Source organism: Canis lupus, chromosome 20 (genome assembly GCF_003254725.2).
Source record: "Canis lupus dingo isolate Sandy chromosome 20, ASM325472v2, whole genome shotgun sequence".
In the NCBI taxonomy this organism is placed as follows: Eukaryota; Metazoa; Chordata; class Mammalia; order Carnivora; family Canidae; genus Canis; species Canis lupus.
Window position 1 is genome coordinate 52688602 of NC_064262.1, and position 19191 is coordinate 52707792.

The following is a 19191-nucleotide window of genomic DNA, read 5'->3' on the forward strand; positions in this document are numbered from 1 at the left end:
TCAGGAAGAAACAGTCTGGAGAGCAGAGGCTGAGTGTATCCACCTGCTTCTGTGGGGAAGGGCTGGCAAGACTGGGCAGTCGGGGGCCAGGCCAACCAAGAGGCCTCAGGTGGCAGAGACTGGCCTCTGAGTCCAGAACTGGCTCTGCGGGGTGAGGGTGGAGCATGTGTCCTGGCTTGGAGCCCAAAAATCCCACCTCCTGCGCCAGCCAATCTGGGGCTGGGGTGGGGGGGTGCAGGGAAGGGGGACTGGGCCCAGGGCCAGAGCACTACAGAGCACACAGTCCCTACAGGCACCTGGGCAGCAGGAAGAAGGCTCAGACGGTGACATACAAATACAGGCTGTATTGGAGGATGGGGGGGGTGGGGCACAAGGGCCATCAGGGGTCACGTCAGTCCTCTTTCAGGCTCCCGAACACGGCGGCCGGCACACTCTGCTGCTCCAGCCGCACCTCTGGGGGAGGGGGAGGACATGGTCACTCCAGGAGAAGATCCTGCCCCGGCCACCTCCGAACCACCCTGCCTGTCCAGCTGGTCCCTTACCGTTGGGCTCCAGGTCCATCTCGTCCTCATCCTCATCCTCACCCAGCTCAATCTCCTCGGGGTTGGCTTGCTGCGCCAGCTCAGCCAGCTCCTCCCGGGAGGCATCGCTCCTGTGGGGGGCAGGTCAGGGATAAAGGAGGGGGGTCCCACTGCTCGGCCTTCCTGGCACCTCCCCTCTTGAAGTGCCGCCTCACTCCCTCTCCTAGGCTCCTGCTGTGCCCCCTTACCTCACAAACAGGATCTTGCTCTGGGCCCGTGAGGGCTGATCCCGCTCAGCTTCAGCCGCCAGCTGCTCTGCCCGTTGTTCCAGAAGCTTCATGTCATCCATGCCACTCTGCCCGGGGGCCAGGTCTGACACTGGGGTGGGGAACGTGGGGGTCAGACACCATAAGTGGGTCCTGCCCTCCCTGTGGGTCCTGCCCTCAGCCCCTGGGCCCACCTTGCTCTGGGTGCCCCAACCTGTGTGAGGACCCAGCCCTCAAGGAGTTCCCAGTCTCCAGTGGGGGAGGCAGAGGTGAACCCCAATGCTCCCAGACTGGAAGGTCAGGCTGGGCAGAGGGCAGAGGCCAGGCCTACCGTTAAGGCCTGGCCGGGGTGAGGAGTAGCCTGCAGCTGCTCACCGGTGCCCGTGGCGCTGCCTGACACCTTGAGCATCTGAGAGGCCATGAAATTGACCTGAGTGTTGTATGTGGCCTGCACGCTGCGGCGGATCCGCAGCATCTCCCGGATGGTGTCCTCGTTGCCGTGCCGGACCTCGAAGTCCTTCCATGTTTGCCAGAAAGCGCCAGTGGTCTGTGGAGTGTGAGGGAGCCAGTGCATGAGCTGGCTGGCCTGTGCAGCCTCCCACTGCCCACTCACCAGGTTCTTCCCCTACCCTGGGGTCGCAGATCTGGGAGCAGAAGCTGTAGATGGCACGCGCACGGTCAATCTCGCCAAGCCTGCACTCCATGTCCGCGAACCGCAAGCACATCTCCCGGGCGTGCTCGTCTGACAGCACCTGCGTGGGGGCGGGGTAGAGGACGTGGGCGTCAGTGGGGCCCCCACACTCAGGGACTCCAGTACGCCCCGTCTGAGTTCCCTTGCACAGGCATGCTCCGATCCTCTAGCCACCCCCATCTGCCCCCACAGGGCACCTCGATGGCCTTCTGGTAGATGCCGCGGGTGTGGGTAACTCCATAGATCTCGGCTGCACGCTTGATGTAGATGTTGAACATGTCATACTGCTGCGCAGGCTCCACGGCTCTGGTGGCACGCTCATACACGGCCATGGCGTGCCGGGCCAAGCCCCACTCCTCCTCCAGCTGTGCGTACAGCAGGTACAATGCTGTGACGGGAGGAGAGCGGGTCAGAGGCTGGTGCCTGGCCCCGAACGTCCCTCCCCTCACCCGCCCTGCCTGTCTTACTCTTTGCATATTTGGGAGGGCAGCCGTCCAGCGCCTGTTCAAAGAGGTCCCGTGCTCGCTCCAGCTTGCGGCCCCCATAGCGGGCGATGAATTTGGTCAGGTAGGTGCTCCAGATGTCAGACACGTTGGGCCACTTGAACAATGAGATGCCACGCTCATACGCCTGCCCCGAGAGAGGGAGTTGTGTGTGGGGACGCACAGCGAGAACAGCTGGTGCTCAGAGTACCAGGAGCTTGCCCACTTCTCCCCTGAGCTGACCAAGGTGGCCTCTTCCCTACTCACCCTTCCCTATAATCACAGCACAGTCAAAAGCGTCTATATGCCTCCCTTAGGCTCCCGGTGACAGGGCAGGACTAGGACTTACCAACACCAGGAGGTGATGTTATGGGCAAAAGAGGTGGGAGTCGGGAGTTGGGGAGGAGTGTAGGAGAGGGGACCCTCAGCAGATACTGGAGCCCAGAGCCCTGCGAGGAGGCTCACATGCCCGGGGCCAAGAGGCACGGCCTGCATTACTCAGGCAGGGGGTGGCACGTGTGTATGCTGCGTACAACCTCGCCATCTGTATCCGTATCACACGTCACCAAAGCTGCCGAAGCAGCGAGGGCCTCACAACATGTGCATGTGCACAGACCTGCAACCCACAGCCTGAGTGGCAGAGCAGGAGCAGCCTGCACACACCCACACCAGCCCCCCCCCCCCCATACACACAGAAGCCGGACTCAGGCTTCTATGCCATTGAAGCCATAACCTCAGGACCTCAGAATGGAACTGTATGTAGAGATGAGGTCTTTAAAAAGGAAATGAAGGTGGAGCCCCTGGGTGGTTCAGTCTGTTAAGCATCTGCCTTTGGCTCAGAGGTCATGATCCCAGGGTCCTGGGATGGAGCCCCCTTTGGGCTCTCTGCTCAGCGGGGAACCTGCTTCTCCCTCTGCCTGCCCTGCCTATGTGCACTCTCTCAAATAAATAAACTCCTCTATAAAAAATGGAATAAAAAGGAAATGAAAATGAGCTCATTACAATGGACCCTAATCCAACGACTGGAGTCATTATGAGGAGAGTAACACACACGCGCGCGCACGTGAGGATGACGGTGGGAAGACAAGGGGAGAAGACGGCCGTCAGCACACCAAGAAGAGGTGCCTCAGGAAAAACCAGCCCCGCCAACCCCATGATCTACTTCCAATCTCCAAGACTAAGACAACGTGTCTACGTTGTTGAGGCTCCCTGATCTGTGACACTTCTTCAGGGTACCCAGAGCACACTAACACAGCGACCGCGGCACTAAACACGAGACTGCTGTCTGGGATCTCAGGATCAGCCCCCCTCACCTTGAAGCTCTCCTCAAAGTACTTATGCTCCTCCAGGAACATGGCATAGTTGATGACGATCTGGGGTGTGGCGATGCGTAGGTCCAGGATGCGGTCGTATACAGCCTTGGTGGACTGTGGGGCAGGGGTGGGTCGGAGTATGTCCTGGGCAGAGTCTGCAGCCCCATCCTACCCCCTGCCATAGGCCCTTGGCCATGCAGCTCACCTGGAAGGTGCCTAGGCTCTCCTCCAGGTCGGCGAGCATCGACCACACCTTCAGTGACTTGTACACACGGTTTTGCACAGGCTCCGAGCCATCGAAGTACTCGGCTCGTCGGGCGGGCAGTGCAGTGGCCTTCTGTGGGGAGTCGGCAGCGGAGGGAGAGAGCTCAGGGACTTCCCGGGCCTGGACAGCCACACAGCACAGCGCACATACACCCCCACCCTGCCCCAAACCCGGGCTGTGTTTACCCGCAGCAACCGCAAGGCCTGATCGTAGTTTTCGTGCCGGAGCTCCAGCTCGCCACACTCACACCACACGCTGGCCAGGTCATCCACCTGTTTGAAGCTCACCTTGGTGGCCTTCTCCAGGATGATGCGGGCCTACCGAGCGGAGAGAGGGCAGGCTAAGACCCTGCCTGCCTGCCCCTCCTCTGGCCAAGGACGCATCTGTGCTCTCGCACACACACACACACACACACACACACGCACACAAATGCACAAATGGCACAGCACTCACATCGTCCAGCTGCCCATTGTCTTCATAAAACTTGGCAAATGCGACCCACAGTGTGTGGGGCTTGCCTGTAGCCTTGAAAGGGTCCACCGTCTGCACAGCCTCCGTGTATGTGTTGATGATCTGGGTGAGAGGAATGGAGTCAGGCTGGGCAACCGGGGCCCTGGCAGATGGGGGTGGGGGGGTTGCACGGCTGAAGGGGTGGGGCCATCACACACCTCCCGGGGGCGCCCCTGGTGCAGGGCCACGCGCTTGTGCCACTCGTGTACATGGTGCGGGTTCTGGCGTAGCAAGACGCTGTTGAGGAGCAGGGGCCGCCGGCCAATGAGCTGCTCGAAGCGGGCCAGGCGCAGCTCCAGGTCCACATCATCTGGGCTCCAAGAAGGGGGCCGGGGAGCAGAAGTAAGGGCCTTGGCACACAGCCACCTCTGCCCCTCCACCCTCTCCAACCCCCACTGAGTGCTCTGGCCTTTGCAGAATCACCCCACTGGACACCCGAGGCCAGAGGTGTACCCCCAGTCCTAGTTACTCACTGAGGTTCCACCGGCACTGGCCACTCAGCCGGCCTTCCTCCCTGCTGGCCCCCAAGTGACCTGGAGACATGCCTCTCCCCTGCCCCAGCCACTCAGGACCCTCTGTACCCTGCCAGCCTGCCTGGTCTTCTCTCCTCACCAGCCCAGGACTGCCCTGGCAGCTCACCTTCCTCCTCACGCCCCAGTTCTGAGGCTGTCTCCATCTTGGCTGCAATCATGCTCTCCTCAAACTGGGCATAGCTGTCGAACACCTGGGTGAAGTCCCGCACGGTCATCACGGTCCGGATGGCCTCCTCATACACATCTCGAGCCTGTGGGCACAGGAAGAGTGAAAGAAACATGCTGGCAGGAGGAGGCACACGTGCCCACCCGCCGAAACACAGGGAACCTAACAGCACCACCCCGGCAGCAGTCCAGACCCGGGGTCACCCAGCTCCATCAGGCTCTGAGCAGTGACACTCAGCAGAGCCATGACTGGAGCCGTTCCCTGCCCCTGGCCCCGCTGCAGTGATCTGGGACCCCAGCTCCTCCCCAGTAAACTGACAGTGACAGTCCCTTGCACAGAGTGAATGAGGCTCAAGGGAAATGCAAGGTGCCTGACACCCAGTAAGACTCATGAGGTGACCAACCCCAAGCCCCTACAGGTGCACACTGCAGGGACTCCACAGGTGCTGTGGAGCACCCCTCTTGCCTGCCAGATGCCACTTTTGAAGCTCATATTCTCCTAGTCACTCCCCACCTAAGCCTGGGCCCCATCTCTCCACCCATCCCTGGCTGGTCATGCCCCACTGCTCCCCATCTGGCCACTGGCTCCAGCAGCCTCCTGGCTGGTCTCCGGCCACCAGCCTCAGCCTGTGGTGGCTCCAGGGTACAAAATGCATAGCTGGTCCTGCCTCTGTCCCGTCACACCTGGCTGGCAGATCCCCTTAGCAGGCACAGCCAGCCCCTCCTTGGCTTTCACCAGCCCCCTCTCTACTCCAGCTCTATTCCCTTCTGCTCCCACTTCCCCAAGGCTCCAGCAGCCCCAGCCAGCCCCTCTGGGGACCTCTTGGAGCCCCAGGCACTCCTCGACCCCCGGGCTTGCCATTACATTGCCCCATGACCAGCAAGCTAACACGGACACTGACAGTAACACTAACAATTCAGGAGTGGCCCTCGTGTCAAGCACCTGCACAGCATCACATTCCTCTAAGGTGAGGGGAATTGTTACTCTCATTTTGCAAGTGAGGACACCCAGGCTTAGCGGATCCAAGGCCACACAGCCAGGAAGAACTCCGGTCTGGTCAACCTGACGTGGGCATGCCTTCAGGAAGGCAGGCAGACGTGTGCAGGGCATGCACCTGTATGCACCAACAGCACGTCTGCATGTGTTGTCTGCTCCCACACTTGTCCACACGTGTCCCCGGAATGCCCTGCACTGGAGGTACCGCCCCCCTCCCCTCATCGGCTCCCGTGCCTGCACACCTTCTCGAAGTGGCCACTGCGGATGTAGTAGTCAGCTAGCGAGCACCAGAGCTTGCCTAGCTGGTCAGTGAAGCGAGTGAGGCCTCCACGGATGATGGCATCCACGTTGAGTGACTGCACCTTGTCTGGGTTCTGGGAGATGAGGTCACAGAGCTCGTGCCACAGCTGCAGAGCCAGGAGGACAGGTCTCAGCCTTGTGCCCCCGCGGGCAAGCCTTCCCGCCCCACCCCCACCTCCCCACAGGCCCACCTGGTAGTTGGACTTGCCGGCCTTGGACACAAAGCGCTCATCATTCACCACGGTGGCCAGGCGCTGCGCAGCTTCGTCCAGCCGGTCACTGGATTTGAGGTACTCGATGTACTCCTCTGCACTCTCAGGGCTGAGCTGCGCAGTGACCAGCCCCATTAGCAGTCAGGGGGGCCGAGGAGCTACACCACTATACCACTACACCCCCTCCCACTCGGCAGCTCTAGGGCAGCCACTCCCGCACTGTCCTGATTAAGATCAAGCCCGGCCAATCCAGCCTTAGCCACACCTGTCCAGCCTGGGTCCCACTGGTCTGGTTTCAGCCCTGCAGGTCCAGCCTAGGCCCCAGCGATCCAGTCTGGGCCCCAATGGTCCAAGCCCAGCCCTGACTGGTCTGGCTTAGACGACAATGTACATTCCAGGCCCTGCTTTTACCACAAGTCCCCCAGCCGGAGAGCACTGTGTTAAGAGTTTCAAAATGTTATGACAGTTGCTACAAGTTTAAGAAAGCTGCACATCACCTGCACCTTGTTTCCACCTGGAAATACTCCCACAGCCATTCGTCTTATATTACCTGCCCTCTTGTGGTAGCAGTTTTACTAGTTTATGTGATCAGCTCAGGGGCACCTGTCTGCCCAGTTAGACCAAAAGCTTCATGTGGGCAGAGATGGTCTCTGTCGCATTGTCCCACTACCTGTCTCAATACTGGGCTTGCAGCAGATGCTAGTAAATTGTGTGGAGAATAAACAAATCACAGACAAAAGCCTGTCTCAGGAAGCCTTTTCCCCACTTTCTGTCAGGTAACATCCTGCCAGGGGCTAGTGTCTGTTAAGCCAGTTCTGGGGACCTCTTGACGTGAGGAAGCGGCCCATCTGCAGCCCCACCTTGCCCCCCATAAGCTTACTTTGAGAAAGCGCCGGTAGCCCCGCACAGCCGTCTCAGGCAGTGGGTGTGAGCGGAGGAAGCGCAGGTACAGGGGCCAGATGCGAGAGTGCTGTGTAATGGGCAGCGCCCGGAGGGCACGGTCAAACGTACGGCGGGTGTGTGTGACGCGGCCCTGGTCCATCAGGAATTGGCAATAGTCTAGCCACAGACGTGGCATCTGGAGGTGTGGGGGAGAGGCATGCTGTGAGCTGCTGGCACCACGGCCCAGCCACAAAGACACTGGATGTCCTATGGCCAAGAATGCAGCAAGACCCAGAATCCCCCCCACCCCAGGACTAAGTCGAGCTCAACAGCAAATATGTAACAGCAGCAGGACTCCAATCCCCCAACTTCGTCCATTTCCACGGGGGGCGGGGGCCCACCTCCCACTCACCCCCAGCCTCTGCCCTCCCCACCTTATGCATGAACACAAAGGCCCTCTCGTGGCAGTTGTTGACATCTTCATAGGCGGGGTCAGTCACACAGCGATGCTTCACCTGTGCCCGGCGTGCCTTTAGGTACCGGTACCAGAGTTTGTAGCTGGGGAATGCAGGAGGGGGCAAAGACTGGTCAGCTTTACAGCACCCTAGAATGCTTTGCCCTGCCCCACAAAGCAACTGTTGGGAGAAGGGGCCTGGGGAAGGATGATAAGTCTCAGCAATGGGCAGGGGAGGGCTGGGACATCAGGGAAAGTGTGCTGACCCATCAGGGGACGGATGCTTAGTGCCAGAACAACAGCAATCACCTGGGACCTCCTGGCCAGTTCTGTTAGAACAGAATTAGCCGGGGTGGGGGCTGGGGTGGGTGGGGTAGCTGGAATGGTTCCCACCTGCAGGGCAGCAGCTTCAGTGCCCGCTCATACAGCTGATTGAGCCTGGGCTTCGGGGCACCTTGCTTGAACTCAATGTAGCGAAGCCAGCACTTGACGGAGAACTGGTTCCGCATGATTTCCTCCTCATAGGGGAGGTCCTCTTCTTCCTGCAGGAGCCAGGGAATGAGGAGAAGAGAGACCTGCCCTCAGAGCATGGTCCCAGGTCCCACTGTTCATCAGAGCCAGGTCACCAGACACCCAGATACTAGGACTCAGGATTGGATTTTACTCCTTAGAATTCTACTGCCCACGATCTGACCCAGATCATCAGATTCCTCAATCAAGGTTCTAGGGCCATACTTGAGATTGTCACCCAGACACCAAATCAAGCCATCCAGTCTCTAGCCCAAATCACCAGATTCCTTAGACTCCCTGGTCCAATGCCAGGCCTTGCTGGGACCTGGACCCCAAGCTGTAACTCCGCACAACATGCCTCTTCCTGAACACCAGGCCTTTGGCATCTTAGGCTCCCGCTAGCCAGAGCGTAGTTCAACTCTGCCCCAGAACTTGACAAATGAGTAAAGAAACCTCGTTTGAAATGCAATCAGGAAGCCCCAAAGTGGGAACACTCATGCTCTATGATCTGTCAACTGTAGACCCCAAAGGACGACAGCTACTTTGCATCCCCAACAGAAAGCAGCTAACTTTTCTACCCCAGCAGGAAGATTATCTCCTCGCCTTCCAACAGCCAAGCCAATGAGAAACTGCCTGAACTATCACCTTCTTCTCATAGACTTTCCTTCAAAGGAGCCCCTGCTAGCTCACTCCTTTTTCCGTCAAGTGACATTCCTCTCCTTCGTTCTCCAGACTTGCCTCTGGTTTTACCAAAGCTTGCATATCTCTATATTTAAAATTCCTCTGCTGCTCCTGAATAAACCCGCTTTGCTGGTAAAATTACTAGCAGTTTTATTTTCAGGGTCAACAGAAGCTAAACCTTTACCTCGGGAAAGGCATGGACCAACACCAAGCCTCACCAATACTAAACACCAAAAACCTGGTGAAGAGGCCAGACTTCAACAGGCATACCTCACGGATACCGCAGGTTCGGTTCCAGACCACCACAATAAAGTATCACAATACAAGTCAAATGAACTTTTTCCTTTCCTAGCGCATGTAAAAGTTACGTTCACACTATACTGTAGTCTATGAAGTGTGCAGTGGCATCATATCTAAAAAACTGACGTACCTCGATGAAAAAAGTACTTTATTGCTAAAAAATGCTAACCACCACCTGAGCTTTCAATGCATTGTAACCTTTTTGCTGGTGAAGGATCTTGCCTCCATGGTGATGGCTGCTGACTGATCGGAATAGTGGCTGCTCGGGGATGGGGTGGCTGGAGCAATTAAAAAAAAAAAAAAAAAAGACAAAATGAAGTTTGCCACGTCAATGGAATCTTCCCTTCATGAATGACTTCTCTGAAGTCATGTGGTTCGGTTTGATAGCTTACCCACAGTAGGACTTCTTTCCAAACTGGAATCAATCCTCTCAAACCCTGCTGCCGCTTAGTCAAATAAATTTACGTAATATTCTAAAAGCTTTGTTTCATTTCAATAATCTTCACGGCATCTTCACTGGTAGATTCCATCTCAAGAAACCCCTTTCTTTCCTCATCCATAAGAAGCAACTCCTCCTTCATTCCAATTTTATCATGAGATTATAGCAATACAGTCCCATCTTCAGGCTCCAGTTCTTTTAAAAAATTTTTTTAAAGATTTTTATTTATTTGAGAGAGAGAAAGAGAGAGAGAGAGAGAGAGAGAAGCAGGCTCTCTGCTGAGCAGGGAGCCTGAAGTGGGGCTCAATCCCAGGACCGTGGGATCATGACCCGAGCTGAAAGCAGACACTTAACCGACTGAGTAGGTTACACTTCTAATTCTGGTTCTCTTGCTGTCTTCACCACATCTGTGGTTACTTCCTCCAATGAACTCTGGAACCCCTTGAAGTCAGCCATGAGGGCTGGGATCAATTTCTTCCAAAACCATGTTAATGTTGATATTTTTACCTCTTCTCAGGAATTAGAATGTTCTTAATGGTATCTTAAATGGTGAATCCTTCCCAGGAGATTTTCAATTTGCTTTTCCCAGATCAGAGTAATCGCTACCTATGGCTGGCTGCTATAACCTTATAAAATGTATTTATTAAATAATAAGACTTGAAAACTGAAATTACTCTTTGGCCCGTGGACTATAGAATGGATGTTATGTCAGAAGACATGAAAACAACATTAATCTCATTGTACATCTCTGCCAGAGCTTGTTGGTGACCAGGTGCATTGTCAACAAACAGTCATATTTTGAAAGGAACCTTTTTTCCTGAGCAGGTCTCAACACTGGACTCAAAATATCTAGTAAACAGTGTTGTAAACAGATGGGCCATCCTCCAAGCTTTGTTGTTCCACTTATACAGCACAAACTAGATTTAGTGTAATTCTTAAGGGCCCTAGGTTTTTTTTTTTAATTTTTATTTATTTATGATAGTCACACACAGAGAGAGAGAGAGAGAGAGAGAGGCAGAGACATAGGCAGAGGGAGAAGCAGGCTCCATGCACCAGGAGAGCCCTACGTGGGATTTGATCCCGGGTCTCCAGAATCGCGCCCTGGGCCAAAGGCAGGCGCCAAACCACTGCGCCACCCAGGGATCCCCCTAGGATTTTTAGAACGGTAAATGAGCACTGGCTTCAACTTAAAGTCACCAGCTGCGTTTGCCTCTGACAATACAGTCAGCCTGTCCTTTGAAGTGCTGAAGTGAGGCACTCACTTCTCTCTGGCTATGAACATCCTAGATGGTATCTTCTTCCAAGAGAAGGCTTTTCCACTTATATTAAAAGTCTGTTTGGGGCGCCTGGGTGGCTGTGTCGGTTAGGTGTTTGATTCTTGATCTCAAGGTTGTGAGAAATAATTTTTAAAAAATGTTTTTAAAGTCTGTTTTGTGTAATCACCTTCATTAATTATTTTTTTTAAAGATTTTATTTATTTATTCATGAGAGACACAGAGAAAGAGGCAGAGACACAGGCAGAGGGAGAAGCAGGCTCCATGCAGGGAGCCTGACGTGGGACTCTATCCTGGGTCTCCAGATCATGCCCTGGGCTGAAGGCGGTGCTAAACCGCTGAGCCACCCAGGCTGCCCTGCATTAATTATCTTAACTAAATCTTCAATCAGCTTGCTACAGATTCTACATCAGCCCTTGCAGTTGCACTTTACGCTTTTGTTATAAAGGTGGCTTCTCTCCTTAAACCTCATGAACCAGCCTCTGTTCGCTTCAAACTCGTCTCCTGCAGCTTCCTCACCTCTCTCAGCCTTTGTAGAACCAACTAGTTACCGACTTGCTCTGAGTTAAGACTCTGGCTTACAGGGATGTTGTGGCTGGTTTGATCTCCTACCCAGACCACTAAAACTTTCTCTTATAACGGCAATAAGGCTGTTTGTTTCGCTTTTTTATCATTCATATCTTCACTGAAGTAGCACTTCTAATTTTCTTCAAGAGCTTTTCCTTTGCATTCACCACTTGGCTGTTTGGTGCAAGTGGCCTAGCTTTCGGCCTATCGCAGCTTGCAACACGCCTTCATTAAGCTTAATCATTTCTAACTTGTGATTTATTTATTTATTACGGAAAGATGACAGATTTATTTTTTATTATTATTTTTTAATTAAGTATTTTTTAAATTTATTTATTCAGAGAGAGAGAGAGACTGAGAGGCAGAGACACAGGCAGAGGGAGAAGCGGGCTCCATGAAGGGAGCCTGACGTGGGACTCAATCCTGGGTCTCCAGGATCAGACCCCGGGCTGCAGGCGGCGCTAAACGCTGCGTCACCGGAGGTGCCCTATTTTTTATTTTTAAAGATTTTATTTATTTATTCACAAGAGACACACAGGGATAAAGGCAGAGACACAGGCAGAGGGAGAAGCAGGCCCCATGCAGGGAGCCCGACGTGGGACTCAATGATCCTGGGTCTCCAGGGTAACACCCTGGGCCAAAGGTGGCACTAAACCACTGAGCCACCCGCACTGCCCTAGCTTGTGATTTAAAGTGAGACCTGTGGAACTGGAGGGTATTATGTTGAGTGAAGTAAGTCAATCGGAGAAGGACAAACAGTGTATGTTCTCATTCATTTGGGGAATATAAATAATAGTGAAAGGGAATATAAGGGAAGGGAGAAGAAATGTGTGGGAGATATCAGAAAGGGAGACAGAACATGAAGACTCCTAACTCTGGGAAACGAACTAGGGGTGGTGGAAGGGGAGGAGGGCGGGGGGTGGGGGTGAATGGGTGACGGGCACTTGACAGGATGAGCACTGGGTGTTATTCTGTATGTTGGTAAATTGAACACCAATAAAAAATTAATTTATTAAAAAAAAATGAAAGAAAGAAAAGAAAGAAAAGAAGAAAAGAAATAAAAGAAAAGAAAGAAAGAGGAAAGAAAGAAAGAAAGAAAGAAAGAAAGAAAGAAAGAAAGAAAGAAAGAAAGAAAGAAAGAAAGAAAAAGAGAGAGAGAGAGAGAGACCTGGGCAGCCCGGGTGGCTCAGCGGTTTAGCACCTCCTTCAGCCCAGGGCGTGATCCTGGAGTCCCGGGATTGAGTCCTGCATCGGGCTCCCTGCATGGAGCCTGCTTCTTCCTCTGTGTCTCTGCCTCTCTCTCTCTCTCTCTGTGTCTCTCATGAATAAATAAAATCTTAAAAAAAAAAAAAAGTGAGAGACGTGTGACTCTTCCCTTCACTTGACCACTTAGAGGCCACTGTAAGGTACTAATTGGTCTAACTGCAATATTGTTATGTCTGGGGGAGAAGGGAGGCCCAAGGACAGAGGTGGGCAATAACCCAGGAAGCAGTCCTGAACACAGTCCACAACATTTATTAACTTCCCCTTTTATATGGGCGTGGCTCCTGGTGCCCCCAAACCAAAAGTAACAGAAAAGTTTGAAATACTGTGAGAATTACCAAAACGTGCCACAGAGGCATGAACTGAGCAAATGCTGTTGGAAAAAGGTGCCAACACACTTGCTTGATGCAGGGTTGCCCAAAATCTCCAATTTGTCAAAAAAGAAAGAAAAGAAAAGAAAAAGAAAAAGAAAAAGAAAAAGAAAGAAAAGAAAGAAAGAAAACAAAAAGAAAAAAAACCCTACAATATCTGTGAAACGAAATCCAAGGACATATATGCCTGTGCTGCAGATACCAAGACACCAAGTCTCGGACTCTTCAAGATCCCACCGGCGATCGCCCGACCAGCTCCACGCCGACTCCGGAGCTCTCCTAATCCACACACCAAGCCCTGTATTCCAGAAACGATAACGCTCGGTACCAGACCTAGGCTGTTACTCAAAACATTCAAAGACTTTACCACGGAAACCAGAGCCCTGGCTTTGGGTCACTAGCCTTTATTTCAGACGCAGACCTCTACGAGATTTAGCCTGACGACCCTCCCCTCTCCCCGCGAGTCCCCATTCCCGCCCGAGGCCCGGGCCTCCTGGCCCTTAACCTCGACAGCAGCTCTTCACTCGGACCACCTGGACTCCGGCGCCAGAACTTTGCTCCTGGCCAGCCTGGTCCGCACGTCCCGCCCTCGGGTGGACACAGTTTTGGTCCGGTCACCCCAGGCGGCCAAGCCCCGAACCCGAGAAGCATCCAAGGTCGGTGCCCCCACACGGGCCACCCCCCGCCCCGCCGCGGACTCACGAAAACTAGGTCCGGCCGCTCGGGCCGGGACAGACGCGCCATCACCACCATTTTCCGGGGACTCCAGGTACGGGCAGGAGTCGCGCTCTAATGACGCCTCCCTCTGAAGGCCCGCCCCCCCAGGGCCAGACTTGTTGCCTATTGGTTGAGCCCTTTCCAACCCCGCGGACCGCGTTTGTTGACTTTCGCTTAGAAGGGGCCAGGGACCGGAAGCAGAGACGAGGCCCCGAAGATGACGTCATCACGAAGCCCCTCTACCAATCAGCTTCAGCAGTGGAGCCCGCGAACGTCCAATGAGCTGCCGTTTTGCTGGAGGGTCGACTTTGGGCGGAAGCGGCTTTGTAGCCTAGGAGGAGCGAGATGGGGGTGAAGCTGGAGGTGTTTCGGGTCAGTGAGCTTCGGAGCCGGGCGGCGATTGGGCTCCTCTGGGATCTGGGGAGGAGGCTCTGAGAGGGGGGGACTCCAAGAGAGGGCCATGTCGGGGGGAGAAGGCGTCTGTGTTTGGAGAGGGACCTTTCGGGTTGGAAGCCCCAGCGGCGGGGCGCTGGGTTAGGGGAGGGCTGTTGGGAGGGAGGGCCTCGGAGAGGAGTGGTCCGGCGACGGGGGCTCCGAGAAGGAGGCTCCGGACCCTGGGGGAGATCTGGGGAAGCTCAGGGGCTCCGTGTGGTTGTGTGTTTCTGATAGGGAGACCCCTACGTTTAGGGGAAGAGACTCCAAGGCTTGGGGGTGCTCCAGGGATCTGACGAGCGGGTGGGGAATGAGGTTTCACGAGGAGGCTTTTGATTTTAGTACGAGGATTTGTACCCTGAGTCAGGGTGTGTGTGTGTGTGTTTGAGAGGGAGTTTCCCAGATTTGGGGGAGACTTGAGGTCTCTTGAATTATTATTATTACCGGGTTGGTGGGAGTTGTGCGATTCTTGGGGGGCCCTGAAGAGGCACTCCTGGCACTGCGGGAGGATGGTCCTCCAGGCTCTGAGCAACATACGCGTATCGTGGAAGGGGTTTTAATCCCTGGCTCTGCCCATTTATCCCCCGCCCCTTCTAGATGACACTCTACCTCACCTTCCCTGTCGCTATGTTCTGGATTGCCAATCAGGCCGAGTGGTTTGAGGACTATGTCATACAGCGCAAGGTGGGCACAGGGAGAGTATTCATGGGTTCTTTCCAGGGGGTGGGGGAGAGATTGGAGCACCCAGCTGCTGGGGACCAATGTCCCCTTTCCACCAGCCAGCCCTGCCGTACAGGGAAGGGGGTGTGTCTGGAGGCTCCTGGCTCATGCTTCCAGCCGTTATTTTGTTCCCACAGAGGGAGCTGTGGCCACCTGAGAAGGAGGACCAAGTAAGTATCATACTCTTCTTCCCCCTAAAGGGATGGAGGTAACCTGGATCCCCGTGGCCATGATGAGTTTGAATGAAAATTTTGCTCTCGGTCGTGAGGAGAGAACCGAGAGCGGAGGGGCATATGGTTTCCTTATTGCCCTCTTCCTGAAACTTGAAGCTGGCCCCACTCGGGCCCTCGCTGTAATTGGCATGGAGTCTCCAGTGTAGGCGCTGAACTCTGAAGCTGTGTCCTGGGGGAGTAAGGGACAGGGTGGTGGGAAGGGGGTCCAGGCCCCTGAGGTGTGTGTCCTCCTCCCTTCCTGTTCCACCCTCCTTCTCCATCCCCAGCGCCGGGAGCTAGAAGAATTCAAAGAGAGGATACGGAAACAGCGGGAGGAGAAGCTCCTTCGCGCTGCCCAGCAGAGCTCCTGAGTCCTAGCCCCTTCACCCAGGAAATAACATACACACAGTTTCTTATTTCTTGTGGAAGTGTTTTATTGTCTGCTTTCAGGGGCCAAGGAGGGCCCAGGATGGTTCGGGCCCTCAGGGGGCTTGTGTCTGGGGTTGGGGGCTGCTGTTCCGACGGAAGCTGAGAGCAGTCGGGTCTTGAGGGGTGAGGAGGGGTTGTGGGCTGAGTGTCCCAGCTCGTTTCTGCACTCCGTCCTGTGAATGAAGAGGGGTCAGCCAGAGGGAGGGACCAAGGGCAGTGCCAGCTGGAGGTGACCCAAACATTGGGGGAGGGTGCAGGTGTCCCACCTCCTGCTGTTTGCCTCCTACCATCCCCCAGTTTCTGTGTACCATAGTTATTCAACATTTAGGGTGGTATTTGGGGCCTTGATCAGAACCCAGGCTATGCATGCATATGTGTGTCATACACACACGAGTGCATGGATGCGTGTGTCCTGTGTATAAACTAATGTGCCCTCTTCCTTGGAAGTGTCTTCCTTCATTCTGTCTTCCCTGAAACCCTGAGACAGGGAGGCAAGAGCCATGACTTCCAGCAGCTGCTCTGACATTAACATGCCCCCAGCCTGACCTTGAGCCCCTCTCAGCCCTGCGTAAGAAAGGGTGGGCGTTTGTCCTACAACCCAAAGCTGGGTATTGGATGGGCCAGGATCCTGTGACTGGCAGGGACCCAGGGTTGCACTCTTACCAGGCACTCACCCTAGGGGGCAAGTCATGGATAGATGGGATAGTGAGGCCCCATTTACTCCTGGCCGGGGGTGGGAGGCAGAGTCAGAGGGCTCAGCCCCACAGGTCTCTGCTCAGCCCCAGCAGAATGTCACCTACCTTGGGGCCTATGGGCTGGAAGCCAGGCAGGGTGCTGACTGTCACACGCTGGTCATCCATACGGCGGCCCTGGGTACTGGCCAGCATGTCCATGAGGCTGTCCATCTCGGGTGCAGGGCCACTCTCTGCTTTAAGCAGAGGCATGTGGGGATGAATATATACACAGACTCCAGGGGACACAGCCCAAGCTGGAGCCCCTAACTCGCTCCTTTGCCCCCACTCAAGTTCTCTAGGAGGCACTCCCTGTCTCTTTCCCTCCCATCCCTTGCCCAGTGTTTCCATTTGCAGCTCACTTTCAGACTTGCCCACCAGCCCCCCAGATGGCCACTCTCCCTGGATCCCCATGCCCTGCCCCATTCATGCCCCCAGATATCACACCGATCCCACATACCCCCCTGCCCGCTCTCACGGCTCTCGGAGGTCGGACCGGGCCCCGCCTGCAGTGAGCACCGCTGCTCCTCCATCCGGTCACCCTGCACGTGGCTCAGCAGGTTGAAGAAGCCCTCCTGGTCTGGAGAGCCAGCCTGAGAGACAGACACACTCAGTCCAGCTGGCCTCAGCTGGGGAACCCCTCCCCTCCCCTCCCCGGCTCTCACCATAGTCTCCGTCAATGTGCTGCTCTGCAGAGCTGCTCAGAATGAGACCTGAGCCTGTTTCCCAATCCCGGCCCCTGCCCCAGGGGCCCGGGCAGCAGGGCCACTTCACGTGGTGCTGCCTCAAGGGAGAGGCTGCTGGTGCCAGCATCCTGATGTTCTAAATTGGGGCCCTGGTTGCATGGTGGCCTGGGGGCTGTGACATGAGCCAGAGAAACATACCAGGGGCCACCCCCAAATCCCAGCATCCCCCACCTGACAGGGGTTAGCTCTGACAGCCCTGACCTCTGCCCCGGGGCTGGGTTAGGCGCTTGGACCCTCATGCCCACCAGCACTTCCTTGGGCGGCAACTGGGTCAGGGGTCCCAGGAGACTTGCTTGCTAATTAGGTGCCCTACAAACTAATTAGTCTTGTCATTCACAGGCCCTTGAGTTGGGGATGTGTGCGGTGGGATCTGCTTACCTTAATGCAGGGGGCTGAGCTCCCATCCACTTTCTCTTCCTGGTCCATCATTGTCCCCACTCCCCTCCCCTGGGTCCCGTCCACTTCTCTGCTGGCCTCTGTCCCTGCCCTGTGCCAGAGAAGGCTTTTTAAAAGACTGGGTTGTGTGTGTGTGTGTGTGGGGGGGAGTGGATACCCAGCCCCAAATCCCCAGCTCACGCCCCATCTGCTCCCACCCACGCTTAAGCCCCATAAAGATGATCCAGATAATTGTTTTTGTAGCAGGATGCCGGTGCTGCTGCAGGGGTAGGACACTGGGTGACCTGGGTTTGGACCTTGCCCAGCAGGACTCACTGGGCCCCAAGAACTCTCAGGTGGGGCTCAACAGCAGGCCAGAGAGCATCCCCACAATGGGGAGCAGGGGCTGGCTGGTCCCACTGGGAGAGGACAGGCCATCGGACAGGTCGGGTGGGATCTGTAGCCCACCAGTGGGAGGCTGCAGGATGATCTCACCCTGCTAGAGAGGCAGTTGCCATCTGCAGGTAGTAGGGGAAGAAGCTGGACCTGAGGGCCACTGAGGCACCACCAGGCCAACTAGCTCCATCTCTGTCTCCAGACCTCCCCTCCTACTCACCGTCCCTGGGTCTGGTTGCTTGCCGCGGGCCCTAACATAAGAAGATCTTGGATTTCCCTTTTTCTTTTCTTTTCTTTCCTTTTCTTTTCTTTTCTTTCTTTTCTTTCTTTCTTTCTTTTTTTTAAGATTTTATTTATTTGAGAGAATGAGCAGTAGGGGCAGGGGGAGACAGAGGGAGAAACAGATTCTGGTGAGCCGGGAGCCCACTCAGGGGCTCTATCCCAGGACCGCAGGATCATGACCTGAACCAAGGGCAGACACTTAACCTACTGAGCCACCCAGGCGCCGCGAGAAGGTCTGGGATTTCCTGTCCTGCCACCAGTGCCATGTTGAGCTTTCTCCTGAGATCTGTCATCTGAGTGCATGGGTATGGGAGGCAAGGAGGAAAGTCCCTGGCCCTGAGCCCTTCCCCTCCCCCCAAGCAGCTATACCCTTCTTTCAGTGCCTTGGGAGAGGGTGCCACCAGGAGGATCCCACTTGTACCCTATCCCCTACCCAAGACACCTTCCTGGAAACCAGTTAAAACCTCAGAATAAATGGGCTGCACTATCACACCTGCCTAAGTGCAAAGCTCGGTCCTCCTCCCCAGGCAAGCGTCCCCCCATCCAGGGCCCCCAGCCACACCCTGCCCACGCCCCCAAGTCCTTGATGCCAGTGAGATGCCCTGCTCTTCCACAGGTGTACTAATTTCCTGGAGCTGCCGTAGCAAAGTCACAAACTGGCTTAGAGCAGCAGACACCGTCACAGTTCTGGAGGCCAGAGCCTGAAGTCAAGGTGTTGGCAGTGCCAGCTCCTGAGTCCCATGGGGGAAGGTCCTTCCTTTCCTCCCCCTGGCTCCTCCAGGTTGCAGGCAGTCCTCAGTGTTCCTTGGCTGGTCGCTGCAGTTTTTCGATCTCTGCGTCTGTCATCACGTGACATTCCTGTGTGTCCTTGTCTTCACATGGCTGTCACAAGACATGGACACCAGTCGCATTGCGTTAGAGCCCCATGCTACTGCAGCGTGACTTCTTAACTAACTGCATCTGCAATGACTCTGTTTACAAATAAGGTCACAATCTCAGGTACCAGAGCTTAGGGCTTCAACCTGTCTTGGGGGAGGGTGGGCAGGATACCATTCAGTCCATAACAGCAGAAGATCCCGGTTGTCCTCACAGTATGGTGGGCAGTGGCCAGCCCTCCGGACTTTCACCTCCAGGGGGCAGGCGGAGAAGCTAAAG

General features: G+C 55.2%; 3 protein-coding genes across 11 annotated transcripts; 1 reads left to right on the forward strand and 2 right to left on the reverse strand.

Moving 5' to 3' along the window:
• Positions 1-324: 324 nt before the first annotated feature.
• XAB2 (XPA binding protein 2) lies at positions 325-13855 on the reverse strand. The gene is made up of 19 exons (XM_025457348.3): positions 13699-13855; positions 7985-8133; positions 7572-7695; positions 7136-7333; positions 6235-6369; positions 5986-6150; positions 4688-4832; positions 4207-4358; positions 3992-4111; positions 3724-3855; positions 3479-3610; positions 3274-3387; positions 1946-2108; positions 1676-1866; positions 1417-1539; positions 1163-1334; positions 770-899; positions 543-652; positions 325-453 (listed from the first exon to the last, which is right to left on the reverse strand). Exons 1-19 carry the CDS (start codon positions 13747-13749, stop codon positions 392-394), a joined length of 2568 nt encoding a protein of 855 aa, XP_025313133.1. The 5' UTR covers positions 13750-13855; the 3' UTR covers positions 325-391.
• Positions 13856-13937: 82 nt separating this feature from the next.
• Positions 13938-15493, forward strand: LOC112666437 (protein PET100 homolog, mitochondrial). The gene is made up of 4 exons (XM_025457361.3): positions 13938-14085; positions 14743-14829; positions 15003-15035; positions 15365-15493. The coding sequence occupies exons 1-4, from the start codon at positions 14059-14061 to the stop codon at positions 15446-15448; spliced, it is 231 nt and encodes a 76-aa protein (XP_025313146.1). The 5' UTR covers positions 13938-14058; the 3' UTR covers positions 15449-15493.
• On the reverse strand, positions 15487-18587 carry PCP2 (Purkinje cell protein 2). Of its 9 annotated transcripts, none has more exons than XM_025457355.3 (5): positions 17975-18587; positions 17362-17470; positions 16716-16830; positions 16307-16434; positions 15487-15679 (listed from the first exon to the last, which is right to left on the reverse strand). In XM_025457355.3, the coding sequence occupies exons 1-5, from the start codon at positions 18211-18213 to the stop codon at positions 15560-15562; spliced, it is 711 nt and encodes a 236-aa protein (XP_025313140.1). In that variant the 5' UTR covers positions 18214-18587; the 3' UTR covers positions 15487-15559. The 9 variants fall into 9 exon arrangements, with proteins under 9 accessions (XP_025313140.1, XP_025313139.1, XP_035558645.1 ...); XM_025457354.3 differs by having other exon boundaries at positions 16307-16431; positions 16698-16830; positions 17975-18586; XM_035702752.2 differs by having other exon boundaries at positions 16698-16830; positions 17975-18586.
• Between the last annotated feature and the right edge of the window lie 604 nt (positions 18588-19191).